This window comes from Oncorhynchus nerka, linkage group LG1 (assembly GCF_034236695.1).
Source record: "Oncorhynchus nerka isolate Pitt River linkage group LG1, Oner_Uvic_2.0, whole genome shotgun sequence".
Taxonomy (NCBI): domain Eukaryota; kingdom Metazoa; phylum Chordata; class Actinopteri; order Salmoniformes; family Salmonidae; genus Oncorhynchus; species Oncorhynchus nerka.
The window spans coordinates 31923508-31943529 of NC_088396.1; the positions used below are offsets into that span (position 1 = coordinate 31923508).

The 20022-nt window shown below is 43.9% G+C and overlaps 1 protein-coding gene across 1 annotated transcript; it reads right to left on the minus strand.

Moving 5' to 3' along the window:
• Positions 1 to 724: 724 nt before the first annotated feature.
• LOC115129205 (neuroligin-4, X-linked-like) lies at positions 725 to 19784 on the minus strand. The gene is made up of 8 exons (XM_065018106.1): positions 19145 to 19784; positions 18852 to 19004; positions 16364 to 16549; positions 15946 to 16226; positions 9635 to 9796; positions 9113 to 9474; positions 8837 to 8983; positions 725 to 3549 (listed from the first exon to the last, which is right to left on the minus strand). The coding sequence occupies exons 1-8, from the start codon at positions 19629 to 19631 to the stop codon at positions 2730 to 2732; spliced, it is 2598 nt and encodes an 865-aa protein (XP_064874178.1). The 5' UTR covers positions 19632 to 19784; the 3' UTR covers positions 725 to 2729.
• Between the last annotated feature and the right edge of the window lie 238 nt (positions 19785 to 20022).

Below are 20022 nucleotides of genomic sequence, written 5' to 3' on the forward strand. Positions count from 1 at the left end.
CCAGAAGCACCACTCCAGAGCAAGTCACACGGCAACCCAGACCATTTTTGATGCAGCTTATAGACAAGCAATGTTTCCATGATGTGTGGACCATATTGGCAGCCATTCTGGATGTTCCCATTTATAATGTTCCATTTACTGATGCACATTACTCCCTCTCTCAGAGTTCATCACTTCCACTCCCTCAGTGTTCTACACGGCAGACTGGATCGTCGTCTTAGTTGGGATGCACGCCCACAACAGATCCAGGTGTCATGGGTTCATGGGGGTGGTGGGGTGAGCGCCAGGGGTCATGGGCAGAGACCTGGGAGTCATCAGGGGCACATCATCAGGGGAGCGTCTCAGGGTCAGGGTGTAGTCTGGTGGACAGGTCAGTCGCAGGGTGTCCAGAGTGTTGTAGATGTCCTGTGTGTCCAGCGTGTCAAGAGCCTCCAGCGTGTGGTGTATGTTGTGTGTGTCGTGTATCTCCAGGGTGTTGTGTTGATGCAGGGCCTCAGCCTCCAGCTGCTTCAGAAGCCCCTGTATGTGTGGGGTACAGAGATGAGGTAGTCATTCAAAAATCATGTTAAGCACTATTATTGCACACAGAGTGAGTCCATGCAACTTATTATGTGACTTGTTAAGCACATTTTCAATCTTGAACTTATTTAGGCTTGCCATAACAAAGAGGTTGAATAGTTATTGACTCAAGACATTTCAGCTTTTAATTTTTAATTATTTTGTAAACATTTCTAAAAACATAATTCCACTTTGACATTATGGGGTATTATGTGTAGGCCAGTGACACAACATCTCAATTTAATCTATTTTAAATTCAGGCTGTAACACCAAAAAATGGAAACAGTCAAGGGGTGTGAATTCTTTCTGAAGGCACTGTATATGAGAAGCATATAAATGGTCAGATACAGATATATTTTATTTAACAAAATGCAGCAGAAAGTTCTCATACAGCAAAGACTCCTTCCATCCGTTTACGCAGAAACTGAAAATAATTCTATAAAAAGACATCTTCTAATCTAGCCTATGGTAGCATTTCAAATAAGATTCCTCGTTTCAGATCCACTGTTTCAGCTTTCTTTAAATACAATACAGTATATGATATTACTTAGGTTACGTTTGTGGTTCAAAAAGCTCACAAATGCAGAATATGTGTCGGGACGGAATTCAATCGTAACGTTTTAGACTTCAGCATGATTGAATTCCGGTTTCAGGTCAACTGATCAGTTAAGTTTCTGGGTTAGAAGTCAGCGTTTCGGGTAAAGGGTCTAGGGTATGGGACTGAAATAAGGGTTCATAGACAGGTTGAGGTTAGGATGAGGGTCGAGGTTAGGATGTGGATCAGGGTTAGAAGTCAGGGTCCGTGGTTACAGGTCAGGGGTTAAGGCGTCCGCATGCTTCCAGAACAGTTCAGAACAGTTTGTACATATATTATAACAACACTTTGCAATGTTTTTGTTTGTTTTGGACTTTGGCAAGGGTTTTTTCAACTGTTCAGGCACACTAAATGTTTTTCGCGAGGCAAGCCGAAGTCTACGCCCCCTCGTCGGAATTGTTCAATGAAGTGTCTGTTGTCATTCAACTCGAAACGACTCGTTCTGATGCAGATTTTTTCACTTGAGAAATACTGCACCATACATTTTAGTTAGATGTCAAATTGCGTGAATTAGATCTCCTTGACAAAAAACGTCAAAATTAATGAAAGATTTCTTGACTATTTTGGGGAAGTGGCTACGGCATCTCAAAATGGACAAACAGTACTATTGACGCTTATTTTTAATTTTTCAAACAAAGGTATTTTAAGGGATTATGCGAGCACCCTCATTCGAACTAAAGCATGCTGACGCCTTTAGCCTAAGGACAAAGGTAAGGGACCATGACAGAGAGAGGGCCAAGGACAGACCCAGTTCCATGTCCAAGTACAAGTCTTGGATCAGAGAAGAGGATGGGCATAGATATAATCAGGGTTAGGATTAGGGTCAGGGTTAAGATGTCAGAAGTAAGCATAAAATGACATCTTGTTCTGAGGACCTATACATTTATAATCAACTCAAATTAAAGCCTTAAATAACATATTTTGATGCGATAAAACAGTAAAACCTTTAAATCTTACAATCTTTTCTCCATCATGTTTACAAGTTATTTACATATTTGAACAGACTGCTGGTTGGTAGATGTGACCTTTGGTCTGTTGAAGTTGTTATTGTTGAACCCTTCAGAGGCCTTTGACCTAAAGGCCAGGAATAGAGTCTGAATCTTTCCCCGTCTGTCTGTTGTTCACACTGTCTGTCTTTTCCTATCCTTCAGACCACATCTATGGCCAGGCTGAGCACAGAGCTGCAGGGAACGTTGAGCCTCTGAAGGATTTCATTGCAATTGAAAAATTCTACATTCAAATTTCACTGGTTCTTCAAGTTTTTCCCAGAGTGGTTCAGTCAGTAGTCTGATCTGAGCTGCACAACCCAGAAGCACCACTCCAGAGCAAGTCACACGGCAACCCAGACCATTTTTGATGCAGCTTATAGACAAGCAATGTTTCCATGATGTATGGACCATATTGGCAGCCATTCTGGATGTTCCCATTTATAATGTTCCATTTACTGATGCACATTACTCCCTCTCTCAGAGTTCATCACTTCCACTCCCTCAGTGTTCTACACATGCAACACGGCAGACTGGATCGTCGTCTTAGTTGGACTGGAGAAACTGTCCTGCTCCATCTCTGTCTGTGGTTATACGCGTGTGGTGGAGTGTGTGTGTGTGTTGGGGTGTGTGTGCGTGTGCGTATGGGGCAAGTGTGTGTTACTGTAAGGACTAAAGCCCTGCATGGGCTGCATCCCCACAACAGATCCAGGTGTCATGGGGGTCATGGGGGTGGCGGGGTGAGAGCCAGGGGTCATGGGCAGAGACCTGGGAGTCATCAGGGGCACATCGTCAGGGGAGCGTCTCAGGGTCAGGGTGTAGTCTGGTGGACAGGTCAGTCGCAGGGTGTCCAGAGTGTTGTAGATGTCCTGTGTGTCCAGCGTGTCAAGAGCCTCCAGCGTGTGGTGTATGTTGTGTGTGTCGTGTATCTCCAGGGTGTTGTGTTGATGCAGGGCCTCAGCCTCCAGCTGCTTCAGAAGCCCCTCCCCCTGCAGCTGGTGTGTGATGTCAGCATTGATGATATCATGGCGTGGAGGTGGGCGTGGCGGCCTGCGATGTTCCATCTTGCGCTTGTCTTTCTTGTAGAGCAGAGCAGCGAAGGCCAGGATGTTGAGGAAGAGGAGTGAGGCTCCCACTGCGATGGTAACGCTCAGCTCAGTGGAGTAGTCCTCCATGACGGGGTGGGGGACCTGCAGCTCCTCCCCCTGCAGTGCCGGAGCCTGGGGTGTGGACGGGGGGTTGGGGTGGCGCGTGCTTCCCAAGCCCAGGCCTTTAGACAGCCGCTTGGTGTAGGAGTGAGGAGTTGTGTCCTGGGGAGGACTGTGGGTTGCAGAGGACACGTACTGCAGCAACTCGTTGATGTTGTGGAGGTGGGGAACCAGCTGCAGCCAGAACGCTGTCTTGGTGGCTCTGGAGGTAGAGAAAAGTTTTTTGTTTTGCAGCAGAATCATCATCCATAACAAGAAAAACTACATTTCACAAGGAATCTGACAAAATATACCCAATAACATAAGATAACATCATACATTATAAATTATAGTTATTATACATTAAACAGATAGAAGGGGAAAGTGGCAAGTGCTGCTAGCATGAAGTGCTAATAGTGCAAAGTGGTTCATTATACATTATTCAACAAGATATGGCAGCAGCAAGAAAAGCAGGCAGGGAAACATCTACATGTAGTGGTCTGTGATGATCTGATCTACCTGTAGTGGTCTGTGATGATCTGATCTACCTGTAGTGGTTTGTGATTATCTGATCTATCTGTAGTGGTCTGTAATGGTCTGTGATGATCTGATCTACCTGTAGTGGTCTGTGATGATCTGATCTACCTGTAGTGGTCTGTGATGATCTGATCTACCTGTAGTGGTCTGTGATGATCTGATCTACCTGTAGTGGTCTGTGATGATCTGATCTACCTGTAGTGGTCTGTGATGATCTGATCTACCTGTAGTGGTTTGTGATTATCTGATCTATCTGTAGTGGTCTGTAATGGTCTGTGATGATCTGATCTACCTGTAGTGGTCTGTGATGATCTGATCTACCTGTAGTGGTCTGTGATGATCTGATCTACCTGTAGTGGTCTGTGATGATCTGATCTACCTGTAGTGGTCTGTGATGATCTGATCTACCTGTAGTGGTCTGTAATGGTCTGTGATGATCTGATCTATCTGTAGTGGTCTGTAATGATCTGATCTACCTGTAGTGGTCTGTGATGATCTGATCTACCTGTAGTGGTCTGTGATGATCTGATCTACCTGTAGTGGTCTGTGATGATCTGATCTACCTGTAGTGGTCTGTGATGATCTGATCTACCTGTAGTGGTCTGTGATTATCTGATCTATCTGTAGTGGTCTGTGATGATCTGATCTACCTGTAGTGGTCTGTGATGATCTGATCTACCTGTAGTGGTCTGTAGTGGTATGTGATGATCTGATCTACCTGTAGTGGTCTGTGATGATCTGATATACCTGTAGTGGTCTGTGATGATCTGATCTACCTGTAGTGGTCTGTGATGATCTGATCTACCTGTAGTGGTCTGTGATGATCTGATCTACCTGTAGTGGTCTGTGATGATCTGATCTACCTGTAGTGGTCTGTGATGATCTGATCTACCTGTAGTGGTTTGTGATGATCTGATCTACCTGTAGTGGTTTGTGATTATCTGATCTACCTGTAGTGGTCTGTAATGATCTGATCTACCTGTAGTGGTCTGTGATGATCTGATCTACCTGTAGTGGTCTGTGATGATCTGATCTACCTGTAGTGGTCTGTGATGATCTGATCTACCTGTAGTGGTCTGTGATGATCTGATCTACCTGTAGTGGTCTGTGATGATCTGATCTACCTGTAGTGGTTTGTGATTATCTGATCTATCTGTAGTGGTTTGTGATGATCTGATCTACCTGTAGTGGTTTGTGATGATCTGATCTACCTGTAGTGGTCTGTGATGATCTGATCTACCTGTAGTGGTCTGTAATGATCTGATCTACCTGTAGTGGTCTGTGATGATCTGATCTACCTGTAGTGGTCTGTGATGATCTGATCTACCTGTAGTGGTCTGTGATGATCTGATCTACCTGTAGTGGTCTGTGATGATCTGATCTACCTGTAGTGGTCTGTGATGATCTGATGATCTGATCTACCTGTAGTGGTCTGTGATGATCTGATCTACCTGTAGTGGTCTGTGATGATCTGATCTACCTGTAGTGGTCTATGATGATCTGATCTACCTGTAGTGGTCTGTGATGATCTGATCTACCTGTAGTGGTCTGTGATGATCTGATCTACCTGTAGTGGTCTGTGATGATCTGATCTACCTGTAGTGGTCTGTGATGATCTGATCTACCTGTAGTGGTCTGTGATGATCTGATCTACCTGTAGTGGTCTGTGATGATCTGATCTACCTGTAGTGGTCTGTGATGATATGATCTACCTGTAGTGGTCTGTGATGATCTGATCTACCTGTAGTGGTCTGTGATGATCTGATCTACCTGTAGTGGTTTGTGATTATCTGATCTATCTGTAGTGGTCTGTGATGATCTGATCTACCTGTAGTGGTCTGTGATGATCTGATCTACCTGTAGTGGTCTGTAGTGGTATGTGATGATCTGATCTATCTGTAGTGGTCTGTGATGATCTGATCTACCTGTAGTGGTCTGTGATGATCTGATCTACCTATAGTGGTCTGTGATGATCTGATCTACCTGTAGTGGTCTGTGATGATCTGATCTACCTGTAGTGGTCTGTGATGATCTGATCTACCTGTAGTGGTCTGTGATGATCTGATCTACCTGTAGTGGTCTGTGATGATCTGATCTACCTGTAGTGGTCTGTGATGATCTGATCTACCTGTAGTGGTCTGTGATGATCTGATCTACCTGTAGTGGTCTGTGATGATCTGATCTACCTGTAGTGGTCTGTGATGATCTGATCTACCTGTAGTGGTCTGTGATGATCTGATCTACCTGTAGTGGTTTGTGATGATCTGATCTACCTGTAGTGGTCTGTGATGATCTGATCTACCTGTAGTGGTCTGTGATGATCTGATCTACCTGTAGTGGTCTGTGATGATCTGATCTACCTGTAGTGGTCTATGATGATCTGATCTACCTGTAGTGGTCTGTGATGATCTGATCTACCTGTAGTGGTTTGTGATTATCTGATCTATCTGTAGTGGTCTGTGATGATCTGATCTACCTGTAGTGGTCTGTGATGATCTGATCTAACTGTAGTGGTCTGTAGTGGTCTGTGATGATCTGATCTACCTGTAGTGGTCTGTGATGATCTGATCTACCTGTAGTGGTTTGTGATTATCTGATCTATCTGTAGTGGTCTGTAATGATCTGATCTACCTGTAGTGGTCTGTGATGATCTGATCTACCTGTAGTGGTCTGTGATGATCTGATCTACCTGTAGTGGTCTGTGATGATCTGATCTACCTGTAGTGGTCTGTGATGATCTGATCTACCTGTAGTGGTCTGTGATGATCTGATCTACCTGTAGTGGTCTGTGATGATCTGATCTACCTGTAGTGGTTTGTGATTATCTGATCTATCTGTAGTGGTCTGTAATGGTCTGTGATGATCTGATCTACCTGTAGTGGTCTGTGATGATCTGATCTACCTGTAGTGGTCTGTGATGATCTGATCTACCTGTAGTGGTCTGTGATGATCTGATCTACCTGTAGTGGTCTGTGATGATCTGATCTACCTGTAGTGGTCTGTGATGATCTGATCTACCTGTAGTGGTCTGTGATGATCTGATCTACCTGTAGTGGTCTGTGATGATCTGATCTACCTGTAGTGGTCTGTGATGATCTGATCTACCTGTAGTGGTCTGTGATGATCTGATCTACCTGTAGTGGTTTGTGATTATCTGATCTATCTGTAGTGGTTTGTGATGATCTGATCTACCTGTAGTGGTTTGTGATGATCTGATCTACCTGTAGTGGTCTGTGATGATCTGATCTATCTGTAGTGGTCTGTAATGATCTGATCTACCTGTAGTGGTATGTGATGATCTGATCTACCTGTAGTGGTCTGTGATGATCTGATCTACCTGTAGTGGTCTGTGATGATCTGATCTACCTGTAGTGGTCTGTGATGATCTGATCTACCTGTAGTGGTCTGTGATGATCTGATCTACCTGTAGTGGTCTGTGATGATCTGATCTACCTGTAGTGGTCTGTGATGATCTGATCTACCTGTAGTGGTCTGTGATGATCTGATCTACCTGTAGTGGTTTGTGATTATCTGATCTATCTGTAGTGGTCTGTGATGATCTGATCTACCTGTAGTGGTCTGTGATGATCTGATCTAACTGTAGTGGTCTGTAGTGGTCTGTGATGATCTGATCTACCTGTAGTGGTCTGTGATGATCTGATCTACCTGTAGTGGTCTGTGATGATCTGATCTACCTGTAGTCGTCTGTGATGATCTGATCTACCTGTAGTGGTCTGTGATGATCTGATCTACCTGTAGTGGTCTGTGATGATCTCATCTACCTGTAGTGGTCTGTGATGATCTGATCTACCTGTAGTGGTTTGTGATGATCTGATCTACCTGTAGTGGTTTGTGATTATCTGATCTACCTGTAGTGGTCTGTAATGATCTGATCTACCTGTAGTGGTCTGTGATGATCTGATCTACCTGTAGTGGTCTGTGATGATCTGATCTACCTGTAGTGGTCTGTGATGATCTGATCTACCTGTAGTGGTCTGTGATGATCTGATCTACCTGTAGTGGTCTGTGATGATCTGATCTACCTGTAGTGGTTTGTGATTATCTGATCTATCTGTAGTGGTTTGTGATGATCTGATCTACCTGTAGTGGTTTGTGATGATCTGATCTACCTGTAGTGGTCTGTGATGATCTGATCTACCGGTAGTGGTCTGTGATGATCTGATCTACCTGTAGTGGTCTGTGATGATCTGATCTACCTGTAGTGGTCTGTGATGATCTGATCTACCTGTAGTGGTCTGTGATGATCTGATCTACCTGTAGTGGTTTGTGATGATCTGATCTACCTGTAGTGGTCTGTGATGATCTGATCTACCTGTAGTGGTCTGTGATGATCTGATCTACCTGTAGTGGTCTGTGATGATCTGATCTACCTGTAGTGGTTTGTGATGATCTGATCTACCTGTAGTGGTTTGTGATTATCTGATCTACCTGTAGTGGTCTGTAATGATCTGATCTACCTGTAGTGGTCTGTGATGATCTGATCTACCTGTAGTGGTTTGTGATGATCTGATCTACCTGTAGTGGTTTGTGATTATCTGATCTATCTGTAGTGGTCTGTAATGGTCTGTGATGATCTGATATACCTGTAGTGGTCTGTGATGATCTGATCTACCTGTAGTGGTCTGTGATGATCTGATCTACCTGTAGTGGTTTGTGATTATCTGATCTATCTGTAGTGGTCTGTAATGGTCTGTGATGATCTGATATACCTGTAGTGGTCTGTGATGATCTGATCTACATGCAGTTGTCTGTAATGGTCTGTGATGATCTGATCTACATGTAGTGGTCTGTAATGGTCTGTGATGATCTGATCTACCTGTAGTGGTCTGTAATGGTCTGTGGTGATCTGATCTAGCTGTAGTGGTCTATGATAATTTGATCTACCTGTAGTGGTCTGTGATTATTGTATCTACCTGTAGTGGTCTGTAATGGTCTGTGATTATCGTATCTACCTGTAGTGGTCTCTGACGCGTGGCTTCAGGCCGATGTGCAGGTAAAGCTGTTCCTTGGGGGTATACTTGGCCCAGGCCACCTCCTCAAAGCGGTTGGGTTTGGTGTGGATGAACTTGGTGTCCTGGGGCACTGGCTGGTTAGGATCTCTGAGACAGAGAAGAAAAACACAGTCAGGAAAAGTTAGCTTAAAGGTTAATCATAGTTACTTTACCATTCATTAGAGGAAAGTAAGAGATGTTTCTTAGAGAAAGAGTTATACAAGACATTTATCTCACCCTGTCTTGGCGAAGTTGGTCCAGTATGTCATGACCACGGCGCTGAGCATCACGTCGTTTTTAGAGAAGTTACAGTTGAAGAGGTCCGTGGGTCCGATCAGCGGCAGACCGAACACATACGGCACCTCATCTCCATGGGCGGAGTCAGCCCAGGCGGGCGACACGTCACTCTGACAGTGGTGGTAGAAGGAGTAGAAGTATGTTGGCGATCCATACTGGGCGTGGAGGTCTGCTGTGGCCACCGCCGGCGCCACCCACTGGTGATCAGTGAACAGAGCGACTAGCGTCTTCCGCCGGGTTTCAGGGTTCTCCCGGTCGGCCCAGTCTGTGTACATGAACTTGATGCTCTCTCTCAACGTGTCCTACCGCAAGGATAAAAAATACCTTGTCAATAAAGCACATGGGAGCATAGATGGATTGCAGTAGGCAGAGTCTATTTTTACTTTTTGCTGAACATATTCTTTGCCCTCCAGCAACTGCATAGAAGCACTGGATGTGGATAGACATTTTCCTGCAGCCTACCTTCCCCTCCGGGTAGCCGTAGAGACTGTCCACGAAGTCTGACACTGCAAAGTCAAAATCGTCGCCGGAGACGCCATCCTCCCCATTGACCATCCCGTCAACAAACTTAAGCCCCTCCCCCTGGTTCACACCCAGCATGATGTCATAGTTGAGGAACTCCCCCTGTGTGTGAAGAACAGGGTTGTCAATAACAATATTATGCAATATTATGCGCAACAGAACATTGTACTGTCTACACTTGGTTTGTTGTTTATATTAAAACATTTTCATTAAATCGATTTTAATCCGAACTAAAGTTTTGTTGCTAAGGATTCCACGACACGGTTAGCCTTTACGGCTGGGACTGCAAGTTTGTGTTCATTTTTTTGCGTGGATTCCGCGAGTGCTAGATGGCTGTACTACAGACACCTGTCGTTGTCGTGGGAAAGACTCATCCTGAGGGAAATCGACAGGTACCAACAGCTTTACGCTATGGAGGAACAACATACTCCATCATGGAAAGACCCGACCACCTCACAAAATAACTTTAACCAGACAAAAAAAAGAAAAACTAATCTACAGACACGGACGATTTACCATTGAGGTAGAGGCTAGTGCTCTGGCTGGAATCTATGCAACACTGGACAAGTTGTGTGAGGAGGTAGCAGGGCTGGACTCCATGCAACACTGTAAAAGGTTGTGTGAGGAGGTAGCAGGGCTGGACTCCATGCAACACTGTAAAAGGTTGTGTGAGGAGGTAGCAGGGCTGGACTCCATGCAACACTGTAAAAGGTTGTGTGAGGAGGTAGCAGGGCTGGACTCCATGCAACACTGTAAAAGGTTGTGTGAGGAGGTAGCAGGGCTGAGGGGGAGTTTGGAGTTCAGCCAGAGTGACATTCTCACGCTCCAAAGAGAAAACAAGACACTCATAGCCAAGGTAAAAATACACGATTCCAACATGGATTGTCTACTCAGGAAAAACAGGGTGATGAAGGAGTCACTAGTAGACATACAAAGTCGTGGCATGCATGAAAATCGTTTTTTTTCTGGGATTCCTGAGGACGCATCCAATAATCCAGGCGCGATCAGAACATTCATGCAATCCGACTTGAAACTTCCTACAGAGACTGTAAACAAGGTGGCTTTCCACCGAGTACACAGACTTGGAGCTCAGAGCGACAAGACCAGGGGTCCCCAACCGATCATTTGAACACTACCTACAAAAGGAGATGCTCAAAAGCAGGGGAAGGGAGCTTAAAGGGACCAAATTCGGTCTCAATTACCAATTTCCAAGGGAGATAAACAAACGTCGTAAGAGACTGTATCCGGTACAAAGACAACAAAGGGAGGATGGTAGGCGTGCCTTTATCATTGTGAACAAACTCTTTATAGATGTACAGCTATTCCCAGACAGCTCCATAACACCGTGGCTGTACTAAATTCTACAGGGACTTCAGGTTGCGAAAAAAAGAAGGAATGGAAACTGTAAAAATACCAGAACATTATGAAGTGGATATGAACACACACATACTCAATTACATGATTGCTTACACATAGGGACTTATACATACACACACACACCTGATCTCGCTCTCCCTTTCTCTCCTCTATTTTTTTTTAACTAGGCAAGTCAGTTAAGAACAAATTCTTATTTTCAATGACAGCCTAGGAACAGTGGGTTAACTGCCTGTTCAGAATGACAGATTTGTACCTTGTCAGCTCGGGGATTTGAACCTTGTCAGCTCGGGGATTTGAACTTGCAATCTTTCGGTTACTAGTCCAACGCTCTAAGCACTAGGCTACCCTGCCGCCCCATTAATATGTTTATTGTTTGTCTATCTTTTTATGTATTTGTCTACAAGTTTATTTGTTTACAACAAGCAAGGGGAAGATATCAGAATAGGGGCATTGGGGAATAATAATATATTGTACGGAACACATTTGTACTGTAGTGAAGCCGTCTCTAGAGTAATGCAAGGTCTTTTTCATGATCATGTGAAACGTCAATTGCTATGGAAATGCTAGGATGTGTTTTTCAATTATGTTAAAGATAATTATGATGCAACTATGATGGTGATACGATATGGATTACAATTATCATCATGAATATTAAGGCTCTACGCACTACATGTTACACACATAGACACTCAACCATGCAAATGGACAGAGTTATTATTTATTTGGACATCACACATTATAGCCTTACACTTTACAGACATCGTACACACTCTCCCTATATCACATCCAATATCATACACATCAGATTCAGATTTGCTACACACATAATATCTTGTCACAATGTTCTAACATCTGTGGCATTGGCTCACAGGCAAGGGAATAAAACAAATATTGCTAGAACCTATTTCTTGAATTCTAAATATCAGACATTTGAAAGCTCTAGTTTTGACCTTCATAATACCTCTGATGGCAGTAACTTTACAAGCACTAATTATGGTCAATTTAGCCTGAGAATAGTATCTAGTTATGATACAGGGTGAAATAAGTATAGCCAGTTATAATTGTAACGGTTTAGCAGATTATAAAAGAAGATCAGTCTTTACATGGCTAAAACAAAAGGAATATAACATATACTGTTTACAGGAAACTCACTCTACATCCTGAGATGAAGTTGCATGGAAAAAGGAATGGGGTGGTGAAATAATTTTCTGTCATGGACAAAGGAACTCAAAAGGTGTGATGATATTAATTAACACAAATTTCCATCTGAATGTGCAAATAGTCAGGAATGATTCGCAAGTGGATGAAAAAGAGATTTGGCTCATTAATCTATATAATCCAAACCAGGATGATCCACACTTCTTCGAAAACATTTATACCAATTTATTGAACTTACAGGCAACAAATGATCTAATCATTATGGTAGGAGACTATAACACAGTGTTAAGTACCTCAATGGACCGTAAAGGTAATCACTCTACAAACTATCATCACAGGGCCCTTAAGGAAATCACAAATATTATGGACACATTAGAAATAGTGGATATTTGGAGACTAAAAAACCCAGACCTAGTGAGATATACATGGAGGAGACTTAATCAAGCTTAGTCGTCTGGACTACTTTCTTGTCTCTTTCTCTCTTGCATCAAAGGTTAAAATAGTTTTAATAGGAGACAGAATGCAATCGGATCATCATCTAATTGGCCTTCACATAACTCTTATAGATTTTCAACGTGGACGGGGATATTGGAAATTTAATCAAAGTTTACTGGAGAACAACTTATTTTTAACTAAGACAAAATAATTTATAACTGAACCTATAATATAGGTATAATAATATAAATCCCCTTATTGTTTGGGATACCTTTAAATGTACCTTCAGGGGTCATTCAATTCAATATTCATCAATAATAAAAAAGTTTCTGGCTAAAGAGACAAGACTAACAAGGGAAGTCCATGAACTCATAGTACAGGTAGATAGCAATAAAAACAATACTACAGAGATACAAAATAAGGTAGAGGAAAAACAAAAAGAACTCGAGGAACTTATTCAAGAACGATCTAATGTAATCTATTACAAAAATAAAGCAAACTGGATGGAATATGGACAAAATTCTTCCTGAATCTCCAATACAGGGACGCTAACAAAAAATAATTTGCACAAACTCGTTACTGAAGACAGAGTCATCTATGATTCTCCGAATGATATTTTAAAAGAGGAAGATAATTATTTTAGGCAGATGTTCTCTTTTCCGTCTCATCCTCTCCCACTGAATGAAAATTATGGTAAGGAATTCTTCCCAAATAACATAAAAAATGGAAAATTAACAAATGTACAGAAAGATCAGTGAGAAGACCAAATGACAGAGAAATAACTTTTTGAGGCTATTAAATCCTTTCAGTCTGGAAAAACCTCAGGGCTTGATGGCATACCGGTAGAGGTATATCAAGTATTTTTTGATATACTAAAAGCTCCATTGTTAGATTGTTTTAACTACTCCCATAGAAACGGTAGTCTGTCAGGTACTCAGCAGGAAGGTCTGATTTCTCTATTATTAAAACAAGACCCAGATGGCAGATATGGGTCTTTTCCAGTCTATCTAAAAAACTGGAGGCCCCTAACACTTCAATGTTGTAATGCAAAAATACTAGCAAAATGCATAGCACTCAGAATTAAAAACAGTTTTAACAGGTATTGTTCATCCTGATCAGACAGGTTTTTTACATGGACGATACATTTACGATAATATACAACAACTACTAGAAATAATAGAACATCATGAAACATATAACTATCCTGGAATGGTATTTATAGCGGATTTTGAAAAGGCATTTGATAAAGTAGGACTGGATTTTATTTATAACGGCTACTTCTCAGAGAGTTTTGAATTGCCAAGAGGAGTTAAACAAGGGTGTCCGCTGTCACCATATCTATTCGTTGTGGCCATCGAAATGCTAGCTATTAAAAGCAGATCCAATAACAACATTAGAGGATTCGAAATCCAAGGCTTGAAAACAAAGGTGTTCATGTATGCTGATGACTCAAGTTTTATATTAAGTCCGCAAGCTAGATCCCTGCAATGTCTCATTGAAGATAACTTTTCTGTACTCTCTGGACTAAAACCTAATTATGATAAGTGTGCAATATTACGTATTGGATCCTTAAAAAATATAACTTTTACATTACCCTGCAGTTTACCTATAAAATGGCCTGATGGTGAAGTAGACATACTCGGTATTCATATCACAAAATATATAAATAAGCTCTCCGCAATGAATTTCAATAGAAAACTTGTAAAAAATATAGACAAGCTCCTGCAACCATGGAGAGGTATATATACCTGTCTATTTATGGAAAAATTGCCCTGATTAACTCCATAGTCATATCTCAGTTTACTCACTTACTCCCGAGGATTCGTTTTTCAAATCATATGAGCGAAAACTATTTTGCTTTATCTGGGATGCTAAACCAGATAAATATAACGTGCCTATCTATATAATGAATATGAATTGGGTGGGTTGAGATGATAAAATATAAAACCTGTCACGCCCTGACCATAGAGAGCTTTTTATTCTCTAAGTTGGTTAGGTCAGGGTGTGACTACGGTGGGTTATCTAGGTTATTATATATCTATGTTGGCATGGTATGGTTCCCAATCAGAGGCAGCTGTTTAGCTTTGTCTCTGATTGGGGATCATATTTAGGCAGCCATTTCCCCATTGTGCATTGTGGGATATGGTCTTTGTATAGTTGCCTGTGAGCACTACATTAGCTTCATGTTTCGTTTTTGTGCTTTACTGTTTTCTGTGTGTTTCACTTCTAATAAAAGATGATGGAACCATACCACGCTGCATTTTGGTCCGATTCATACAACAACAATCGTGACAAAAGCACTAAACCTCTCTCTAAAAGCTTCACTCAAAAGTTTATTAATTCAAAAGTTTTATTTGAACCCTAAATGGTTCTCAAGTAGATTACTAAGAAAAGCTCATCCATTTTGCCTTTGTGCAGATTGCCATGTCTCATTTTCGATTAATTGAAAATAATACTTTTTTCAAAGTATCTGTCTTTTTCAAACAATCATTGCAGAGCTGGCTACAATTTCAATTTCATCCCCCTGAAAAGATAGATCAAATATTATGGCTGAACTCAAATGTGCTGGTTGATAAAATACCTGTATTTATGGGAAAGTTATTTGAAAAGGGTATTTTGTTCTTAAATGATATTGTAAATTGGATTGGTAGAGTTATGTCCTTAAATCAAAATGCATATTAATTACTTAAAAATCATACAATGTGATTTTCTGGATTTTTGTTTTAGATTCCGTCTCTCACAGTTGAAGTGTACCTATGATCAAAATGACAGACCTCTACATGCTTTGTAAGTAGGAAAACCTGCAAAATCGGCAGTGTATCAAATACTTGTTCTCCCCACTGTATATATATATAATGCATCCTTAACCCTCATCTCAGAACCCAAAATGAAATCTTGCCAAAACGAATAAACCATATAACTTGTAATACATGTATAATCTACACTGAGTAATATACAAAACATTAAAAACAACTTCTCTTTACAAGACATAGACTGACCAGGTGAATCCAGGTGACAGCTATGATCCCTTATTGATATCACTTAAATCCACTTCAATCAGTGTAGATGTGTATGAGTGCCATTCAAAGGGGAAATGGGCAAGACAAAAGATGCCTTTGAACAGGGTATGGTAGTAGGTGCCAGGCGGTTTGACCGGTTTGTGTCAAGAACTGCAACTGCTCAACGGTTTCCTGTGTGTATCAAGATGCAACTCAGTATTAGGAAGGTGTTCTTAATGTTTGGTATACACAGTGTATATAAACCATAGAGTGTTTTCTCACCTGCTCCATGAGTATCTGGGGGTCATCAGGGATGACATCACCGTCGATGACAGGTCCGAAGGCGGTGTGGTATTTAGCTGGGGTGATGTTCTGTTCCAGCAGCTCCTGGTAGGTCTTCCCCTGCAGACAGACGATCAGCTCTGATGAGTCCTCCAGGCTGCAGCCCACCTTGTCCCCCAGCAGCTTTGCATACTTCCCTGGCTGGTAGTTGACCGCCCAGCTGGACAGGGCTGTCCCACTCTGGATGATCGCCTTCTGGAACAGATCTGATACACAGCATGCTGACAGAGGTTAGAGTTCAGAGGTTTTAGGTCAGGAATTGGAGGTGACTCTTTGAGAAGTGTGACCAGGCTGACAGAAGTTAAGAGGTCATGGGTAAGGGTTCAGAGGTTGGGTTCAGGGGTAAGAGGTTACTTACCCTCAGAGTAGTGGGACAGAGTTAGCAGGCTGACACAGGAGGCTCCAGCCCCAGAGCCAAACACAGTGACTCTGTCTGGGTCTCCGCTGAATGCAGCAATGTTCTCCTTCACCCAGCGCAGAGCCTGGATCTGGTCCAACAGACCATAGTTGCCTTTAGCTGCCTGGTCACCCGTACTGAGGAAACCTGAAGAAATAACACGTAAAAATACACAAAAATATAAAAGGAAAGTCTAGTAAATATCAAAAGTAAAATTATATTTAAAAATAACACATCAAACAGGAATATCATGTTTAAAAATACTTTTCATCAATGATATGAACAGCAGGATGTAAATATGGGCTAGGAACTAAAGGGAAACACTAGGTTTTTATTCCTTACGGGGACTACATGTAGTCGGCTCACTAGGGATTGGCTACTCCGGCAGATACTTGTAAATCTCTCATTAATGATTTTAATAAATCAATAATAACAAGTATTACAGTATGTTGTTACAACCTAAGCCTAACGCTAACCCAGTATGTGGCTGCAGTTGTGAAGCCTTACTGTAGACAATATTCATTGTCTTAACACAAGAAAAAACTTGGTGAGATTGACAGACATGTTTTGCAGTGTAGCCAAACCCTGAGGACTCAGTGACTAATGATGTCATGTGACCGTGGCTCACCACCCTCAGTCAGACCTGGGGTAGACCTGGGACACCAGAACATCTGCGTGTCACTGAAGACATGCACAGACGCAAAATGAGTGTGTCACTAATTCACACACCACACTAGGGACATGAGTGTGTCACTAACAGACATATACATGATGAGCTGGAGCGTGTGGGTGTCACTGAGGGCTGTGCCACAAGATACATGTGACCTTAAATGATCATGTCAGATCACTTCAACCCTCCTCTCCCCACCTTCCTTTTCCCCTTTTCCTCATCCTCCACTCCCATCTTTTCCTCCTCCTCCCCTCCCCCTCTTTCGTTCTCCTCCACTGCCCTCTTTTCCTCCTCCTCTCATCCCCTTTTCCTCCTCCCCTCCCCTCTTTTCCTCATCCTCCACTCCCCTCTTTTCCTCCTCCGCCCCTCTTTTCCTCCTCCTCCCCTCCCCTCTTTTCCTCCTCCTCCCCTCCCCTCTTTTCCTCCTCCTCCCCTCCCCTCTTTTCCTCCTCCGCCCCTCTTTTCCTCCTCCCCTCCCCTCCCCTCTTTTCCTCCTCCTCCACTCCCCTCTTTTCCTCCTCCTCCTCCCCCTCTTTTCCTCCTCCTCCACTACCCTCTTTTCCTCCTCCTCCCCTCCCCTCTTTTCCTCCTCCGCCCCTCTTTTCCTCCTCCTCCCCTCCCCTCTTTTCCTCCTCCTCCTCCCCCCTCTTTTCCTCCTCCTCCCCTCCCCTCTTTTGCTCATCTTCCCCTCCCCCTCTTTTCCTCCACCCCTCTTTTCCTCCTCCTCTTCTCCCCCTCTTTTCCTCCACCCCTCTTTTCCTCCTCCTCCCCTCCCCTCTTTTCCTCCTCCGCCCCTCTTTTCCTCCTCCGCCCCTATTTTCCTCCTCCTCCCCCTCTTTTCCTCCGCCCCTCTTTTCCTCCTCCTCCCCTCCCCTCTTTTCCTCCTCCGCCCCTCTTTTCCTCCTCCGCCCCTCTTTTCCTCCTCCGCCCCTATTTTCCTCCTCCTCCCCCTCTCCCCTCTTTTCCTCCGCCCCTCTTTCCTTCTCCTCCCCTCCCCCTCTTTTCCTCCGCCCCTCTTTTCCTCCTCCGCCCCTCTTTTCCTCCTCCTCCCCTCTTCCCCACCCCACCCCTCCTCTCTTTTCCTCCGCCCCTCTTTTCCTCCTCCTCCCCTCCCCCTCTTTTCCTCCGCCCCTCTTTCCTCCTCCGCCCCCCTCTTTTCCTCCTCCTCCCCCTCTTCCCCACCCCACCCCTCCTCTCTTTTCCTCCGCCCCTCTTTTCCTCCTCCTCCCCTCCCCTCTTTTCCTCCTCCCCTCTTTTCCTCCTCCGCCCCTCTTTTCCTCCTCCTCCCCCTCTTCCCCACCCCACCCCTCCTCTCTTTTCCTCCGCCCCTCTTTTCCTCCTCCCCTCCCTCACTACCTCTTTCAGTTTATACTTTCCTCTCCACTCCTCTCTCCCCCTTCCCTCACCCTCTCTCCCATTCCCTTCACCTTCTTGCCTCTCACCCTGCCTCTCTTCTCTCTCTCCTCTACTCTCTCACCCCTACTTCTCCTCTCTCATCCTTCTCTCATAAGTTTAATTGAACTCCACCTACTGTGAGCCATAAACACAGAGCTGATGGCTCCCCTCTAACCAGGCATACACACACACACACAAGAGATGAATCTGGCTGTGTACAGGCTGCTAGATTTCCAGTGTTAACACAGAAATGTGACATTTCAACCAGTGAGAGAGTAACAGAAAGGTGATTAGGCAGAATTTAACGGTGATGATGATGATGATGATGACAACGATGTGATGATGGTGATGATGACGACAATGATGATGATGAAAGTGACTAACCCAGTACTCCCAGTCTGTAGTTGATTGTGATGACGATGACATTTCCATAGCTAGCCAGGACACTGCCGTCCATCATGCTGCCGCTCCCCTCTGAGTAGGAACCTCCGTGGACATACACCATCACCGGCCGCAGACCGCCCTCATCATGGATGTCTGGAAACACACACACAAGCCATATTTTCAGAGCGCTAAACAGCTCTTGCAGATAGCAAAGAAACATGTGGGTGCATGCATAATATAAGTTGAGGTAGATGTAGTGCATTGGTGTGTGTGTGTTTGTACATACTACATACCTTCCTCAGTAGGGACGTATATATTGAGGTAGAGGCAGTCTTCACTCTGCTGTGCCAGGTATGCGCTGGCTATGTCCAGATTGGCAGAGTACCAGAGAGGTAACATCTCTGTCAACAGGCTGTGTTCCTCTACAGGCTGGGGGCAGACGGGGGAGAACTGGGTGGCGTTTCTCACCCCCGGCCAGGACAGGGGGGGCTCAGGGGGCTGGAAGCGTCGCTCCCCGGTGGGGGGGCGGGCGTAGGGGACCCCCAAGTACTGGACCACAGGGCCCAGCAGGTCAGAGGGCATGGGGGTCAACTGACCCCTCAGTCTGCCCTGGGACGTGGTGATGACTGACTGGCTAGCAGCAGGGGGGAGGGACAGGATAAGGGAGAGGAGAGGGGGGAGGATGCCCCTCAGTTTGGACAGGGACAGGAGCATGGAGAGGACACACAGTAGAGAGGAGGGGAGAAAGAGGAGAGGGATGGGGGGAGTCGGGGGAGACATGTGGGAGGGACGGTGGGAGCGTTGGTGTTTGGTTTAGATCAGGACTCCGACTGTGAGTCTAGCACACACTCAAACAGCGATGGTTTCAGAATATGTCTTTCTCCTCCCTGGGTCAGCCACTCACCTCCCAGTTCTCTCCGCACAGTCACACTGCTCTGCCTGGAGGGAGAGAGATAGAGACAGACAAAGATGGAAAGACAAACCTTGAATTACAGTGGGGCAAAAAAGTATTTATTCAGACACCAATTGTGCAAGTTCTCCTACTTAAAAAGACGAGAGAGGCCTGTAATTATCTTCATAGGTACACTTAAACTATGACAGACAAAATGAGAAAAAATATCCAGAAAATCACATTGTAGGATTTTTTATGAATTTATTTGCAAATTATGGT